Here is a 6,000-nt window from a genome sequence, read left to right on the forward strand (position 1 = left end):
ATCCAAAAAAATATATAGAGCTTTTTTTCCTCGACACGTGAACATTTAAAGTTGTGTGGCCGTTTATGAGCTAAGGTAACATGGGCGGCCTAGTTCACCCAAATTAAATCAATTTTTTTTATTAAATCACATGAGCCGCTCACCAAAAAACCCCCACTGGGATAGTCTAAGTCAAAGTTGAAAATTAAACGTAGATCCATTGATGCAATTCCTAACAAATGATGAATTTCATAATTTGCATATAGTTTGAGAATATCAAAATGAGTTTAGAATCAATATTAATTTCATGAAAACAAGTTACATTTGGATTCCAACATTGTTAGAGCTTCAAAGCTCAAACCTCACCATTAGAGTTGATACAGGTAAAGTGATGTAAGATTTACTCGACTTAATGTTGATATTTCTATGGTCCTATAAAATAACTACAAAAAAATTTAATCTATAAAATAACTACATAAATATTACTGTTGATGTGGATACTAATTAATTTTTTATTTTGTTGAACTTTCAAATCGTGAAGGCACTAACAAATGTTCAAATCACAAATTCATTCGGTGAACGATTTATCCGAAGTCGTGTAACTTTCTTCTGATATCTTCACATTCAAGTACATTCAAACATGCAAAAATTGGTCACAATTTGGTTATCCATTTATCCAAACACCGCCAAATGACTTATTTGCTACTATTAAATAAACAAACCTATTTACAAGAGAGAAAAAATACTTATCAAAATAATAATACAACCAAAGGGCTTGTAGCACAACGGTATCAGGTGGTGCCTCCCTCTTTGAGGTCGAGGGTTCAAGTCCCGTCGTGGACATAGGTGTAATAAGTGTTGTTAGCTTAGAAGTAGATTAGATTTGCCGGTTCAAAAAAAAATAATAATAATAATACAACTTCAAATCTATATTAGAAAATAAAAAGATAAAACCTAGTTACATGTCTTCTATTTGAAAAGTTACAATGAAGATGAATTCAATAAAATAAATTATATGTAAGTTATTGATCATATGGTACGTATGACATAACATATAAATAAAAAAAAATAGTTGAGAGTTTGATTCACTTCAGATGCTCTGATAACTCATACGTGAACAAAACAAATCTTACCCACTTTGAAGTTGTATATTACTAAGAACAAGATAATCAAAAGTCAAACCTATAAGTCTCTTTCTTTTGGGACAGGTGGTCAAAGATCACTAGTGTTAATGTCTTGTTTTCTCAACAACCCTGCAATTTGAGCAGACCATCTGCGTCCTCCAGTAAATCCACCACCTTTACCATTGACCACCGTTGACTAACACTACAACCCTATAGCAACTTCTAGAAATACAATTCAATTATATGTCAGTGTTTGTTATTCATGAGCAATTTAATTAGATTAACTCACTAGTAAGACTATTTTTCACCAAAACTAACTACAACTGTGACCAATATCAACGATACAAAATTTGTAATTTATGGTCCTACCAAAAAAGATTTAACAGGGTTCTCGACCTCTGGTATGTGCAAAAGACATGAATACCCTCTAAACCATCTATCATAAAAAATTACCTTAAAAAATGTTTGTCCAGTCTTGTCTAGTTTAACAAACACAACCTATAGATTTATGATTTCCTAAGATTGAGGTACATTTTTTTTTTCCTTTTATATATATTTCAAGTCAAACCAGATCAACCAAACACTCCCTGACCCAGTCAAAGGTGGTTCAACTCCTATACCACCAGTCATCAAACCAACAAACCTATAAATTTCTACAAATTAAACACAACTCCCACAATCACATCACCATTCTTCATCAACCATGGAACGTGTAACGTGTTTATTAGCAATAACTCTAGCGCTTTCAGTTATTACAGTTAACAGCCAAATCAGCACTCCATGCAGTGTGTCGATGCTTGCCACCTTCAGTCCATGTGTAAATTTTATCACCGGAAGCAGTGCAAATGGTGGATCACCAACTGCAGGCTGCTGTTCTGCGGTTGAATCTCTGATGACCACCAGCTCAGAGTGCATGTGTCTTATAGTTACAGGAAACGTGCCTGTTACTCTACCCAGTGCAATCAACCAAGCATTAGCTATTACTCTCCCAAGAGTGTGTAACTCTAAAAGTGTCCCATTGCAATGCAAATGTAACGTTTTTTTTTTTTTTTTTAAATATTCAGTTTCACTTGGCACTTATGTAAAGTTCTAACTTCCTTTTTTTTTTCCGTTTTTTTGCAGCTACTGGTGTTCCTCTACCTCCCGCAGGTATTTTCCGATTATCATATAGCTAGATGTTTGACCCGTTTACCTAGAGTTTGGTAGGACTAAATGAATGAAACAGCAATGTACTTTCATTTATTTGTTTATTATAGCATATATATAACTTTAATTTTTGTCTATTACAACATTTTGTTTTCGATATTTCTTTTATTAAGGTATATTGTACTTTGAAAAATCTATCTGATTATAGCATTTTATTTCCATTTTTTTTATCAAGGCGTATTTTTAAAATTCTATTGAAAATTGTTATGTACTTGAATGACATTGCTATAATCCGGTAGATTTCAGAAGTACAATGTTGTAATAGGACGAAGTGAAAGTAGGATGCTACAAAAACAAGATATGAAAGTGCGTTGCAATTTCTTGCATTTAACCCTAACCCATTTTGCAACCACTAATGATAACATCAACAGCAAATTAATCCCCAATCATGGAATTCCATAATTGATGGAGTGAAAACTTACATATGAACAGGTCCAGCATTATTTGTTCCTCCTCCTCCTCCACGAGCTCTTCCACCAGCTGCTGATTCTCCAGACATTCCACCAGGTCCAAGCGGTAGTAAGACCCGTAAATTTTTATACAAATCAAAATGAATCCAAAAAGATTCTTAAAAACTCGGCTATTTTCAGGTTCCGTGACATCATCGTTGGCCCCATCACCATCTGATACGACTTCAGACGACTTAGACGCGCGTGACCTGCCCGGGGCACCGCCCGCATCAGCACCAGCTGCCCGGAAAGGTCAAACAGTTGGTTCGGGCATCAGACCCGTGCTTACACCTGCAGCATCCTCTTCAAATCCTCCATTAATGGTTTCTCAGCCTGTTCTCTTGCTAACAGTAGCAGCAATCGCAGTGACTAATTTCCGTGAAGTCTTTATCTTCCGTTTCATTCTCTAATGTCCTAAATATGTCATTTGGTGTATTTCGGGTAGCAAAAAAAGTACACATAGTGGAATATAAAAGAAAACCGTGTTTATACTTTGTGGATATAATGGAAATCGAAGCATAAGTATCATGTTTGCTGTGATTGAATGGGTACATCACTGATGTATGTCCGGATAAAGTGATGCGTCTATTTCTTTTCTAGAAGAAACAACCCGTCTGAATGAGACTAAACGACCATTTTACCCTTACATTCTAACAAACAATTTCGACAATGCTCGTCAACTTTAACGTGAAGAACAAGGGGAAATGGGTAAAGGGTTGGTGTCTTTATAGATCAAGCCAACGTTTTTGGTTTAACCCATTTGGTCATTCTCTCTGGATTAAGTCAAAAAGAAACAGCCATGTATATAACTATCCAAATTAAGAGCTTAACACATTAAGCTCATTAAGTCGAAAAGAACCCCTAAGCATACAAGGAGTCAAGCACAATCTGTTATCGAAATCAAAGTTAAAAGATTCAAAAGAATTGAAAAGATAATGCATCAATTATAGTCGAAGTCAAGATAAATATGTATCTGGATAACATCTTGCATAACATCATAGAAAACGTATTAACTAAAAGCCTAATTCTATTCGTTTTTCCAAGCACACAACACTAAAGAGAAACCTAAACCTTGTGAATGTGGATCTCTAGAACACGAGCCTGACCAAGAGGAATCCAACATAGATGGACTCGCCCACAATTTCTCAGCTGATAAACAAGTCTGAAACAAGAAAATAGCTTCTCCCATTAGTTTACCAAAGAGCCAATTGTGCACATCCCAATACACTTCAACTGGCAATCCATCCACCAAAATCGTATAGTTTCCCCTGAATTTCCATCTAAGATGTTTCACTTGCATCATTGTTTTACCATCTACACGGATCAATAGATATGGATCATTGGTGCCCAATGCATCACATTCAATCGAAACATCATGCATTTTCCCTTTTCCGCACAATCGAGCTTTAGTGGCATACACTTTCTTCCCAAAAATATGCTCTTTTTTCGACAAGAAAACAACATTTGGGGCAAAGGAGGACACGTCTACCTTCTTTTGCACTTCCTTCTCCATATCCCCTAACACCAAGATCAAATCTTGGTTTACCACAATGGCAAAATAAAAGCCTTCAAGTGGCTCGGGTGAAAAACCGAATTTTGCAGACGCTAAATCCCAATAAATGTCGATTAACTTAGAACTCACTTCAATATTCTTACACCCTCTTCGTTTGGAGAACAACCATGGTTTAATTTCAACTTTACACAAACATTGATTGGTGGAATCGTCAATTTGAACAGAAAGACCTTGACCCATCAAGTTTTTAGTCCAAGTAACAGTGATAATGAAGCAAGAAAAATTGCGCAATCTACACTGATAAACACAAGTAACGAGATTCTGACCAATTTTACCACTAGCTGTAGTAATCGAAGCACTTGATGAAGACGAAGCATCAGCGATTTGAACACCATTTTCGCCAAAGCAAGAAGGGAAATCCCTCATTTAAAATGACAAATTTTCGTACTTTTTTTGTTGTTGAAGGTGGGATAGGAATTGGCTATCGATATAATAGCCCTAGATTCAAGAAACACCACCAACCCTTAGCTCCAAAGAAGAGTTTGCGGGTGGGTTCTGAAATCACCAAATTTTGTCAAGGTTTCTTGCAATTGAAAAGAAAATAGGGCAATATTCTTTAAGTTATGATGGGCAAGCAAGAGAGTCTAGATATGAGTTCTGTGGAAAAATCTTTGATTAGTGAAGAAAATGGCATCTGGTAGAGAAGATACAGGTTCGACAGGCAAATATCTTTCTCACAATCGAACAAAATTAATATAATTATTGGAGAAAAACTTCACAAATGGCACCCCTGGTTTGCAATGTTTTCTTAAATCCAAAAAAGTTTTAGCATACAAAAATACTTCTTTTTTTGTAGCGTGGTTTAATTGTAATTTTGGTCCTTAAAATTAACATTAACAGGCTCTTAGTATGTTAAGTGTGTTGAAATGATTGTTTTGTCATCCAACTAATTAAATGTTGATAATACTAATATTAATTTATTAATATTATTTTTTTACCATAAACCTAAAATCTAACTACTATCTCATCCAGATGTGATATTTAACTACTATTTTTTGACCCTTAAATAAGATAAAAGTGTCATGTTGTTTGGATGAGCCTACCAATTAGGTTGAGAGGTTGCCTATTGGGTTTCAAATAAGTTGTCCAAAATAAAATAGTTATGTATTCGTGTTTTATATAATGGTAACATACATCTAGGTTTCTTTGGATTTTTTGTGGAATTTCCATGGATTTCATCCAGAAATCAAGAGGAACATGGAAAATTATTTGATGCAAGGTCTTGATTTATGTGGATTTGGTTCATCGATTTTGGATTTACAAGTTCTGATGAATAATTGCAGTTGAAAAAACTAGGTGAACAAGTGTAGTGCTAGTTTTGAGTTCATCAATTTTAGATTGCAGAAGGAAAAAAAAAATCTCATCGTCATCTTCATCACCCTTGAACAAAAGGGGTGTTAATTTCATATATGTAAGTTATGAGGATGATGTCGGTTTCGTTTTTGTCTGAACATGCAAGAAGATATCAATCTCTATCTAAACACTTTCTTCGGTTTCATCGAATTGATGCAAAAGCAATTGGATTGTTTTGATTTTATTGAACTTTTGTTAAGTCCTGGTTGTCCGTTTTTGGAATGTGGATGTTGGTGATTGTGAATTTGGGGTTTCGTTGTCTTATTTTTTAACCAAACCACCACTACGCCCAAGCTTAAAACTATCAACACTTAAA

General features: G+C 35.0%; 2 protein-coding genes across 4 annotated transcripts; one reads left to right on the forward strand and one right to left on the reverse strand.

Annotated features, from left to right (window-relative positions):
- The first annotated feature begins 1,791 nt into the window (after nucleotides 1-1,791).
- On the forward strand, nucleotides 1,792-3,298 carry LOC111886423 (non-specific lipid transfer protein GPI-anchored 16). 3 transcript variants are annotated; one of them, XM_042898157.1, is made up of 4 exons: nucleotides 1,792-2,134; nucleotides 2,226-2,252; nucleotides 2,742-2,828; nucleotides 2,900-3,298. In XM_042898157.1, exons 1-4 carry the CDS (start codon nucleotides 1,807-1,809, stop codon nucleotides 3,166-3,168), a joined length of 711 nt encoding a protein of 236 aa, XP_042754091.1. In that variant the 5' UTR covers nucleotides 1,792-1,806; the 3' UTR covers nucleotides 3,169-3,298. The 3 variants fall into 3 exon arrangements, with proteins under 3 accessions (XP_042754091.1, XP_023738433.1, XP_023738434.1); XM_023882665.2 differs by having other exon boundaries at nucleotides 2,742-2,825; XM_023882666.2 differs by having other exon boundaries at nucleotides 2,742-2,816.
- A 384-nt stretch (nucleotides 3,299-3,682) lies between these two features.
- LOC111886422 (uncharacterized) lies at nucleotides 3,683-5,024 on the reverse strand. Its single transcript, XM_023882664.3, has one exon. It carries the CDS (start codon nucleotides 4,695-4,697, stop codon nucleotides 3,786-3,788), a length of 912 nt encoding a protein of 303 aa, XP_023738432.1. The 5' UTR covers nucleotides 4,698-5,024; the 3' UTR covers nucleotides 3,683-3,785.
- Between the last annotated feature and the right edge of the window lie 976 nt (nucleotides 5,025-6,000).

This window comes from Lactuca sativa, chromosome 9 (genome assembly GCF_002870075.4).
Source record: "Lactuca sativa cultivar Salinas chromosome 9, Lsat_Salinas_v11, whole genome shotgun sequence".
Taxonomy (NCBI): Eukaryota; Viridiplantae; Streptophyta; class Magnoliopsida; order Asterales; family Asteraceae; genus Lactuca; species Lactuca sativa.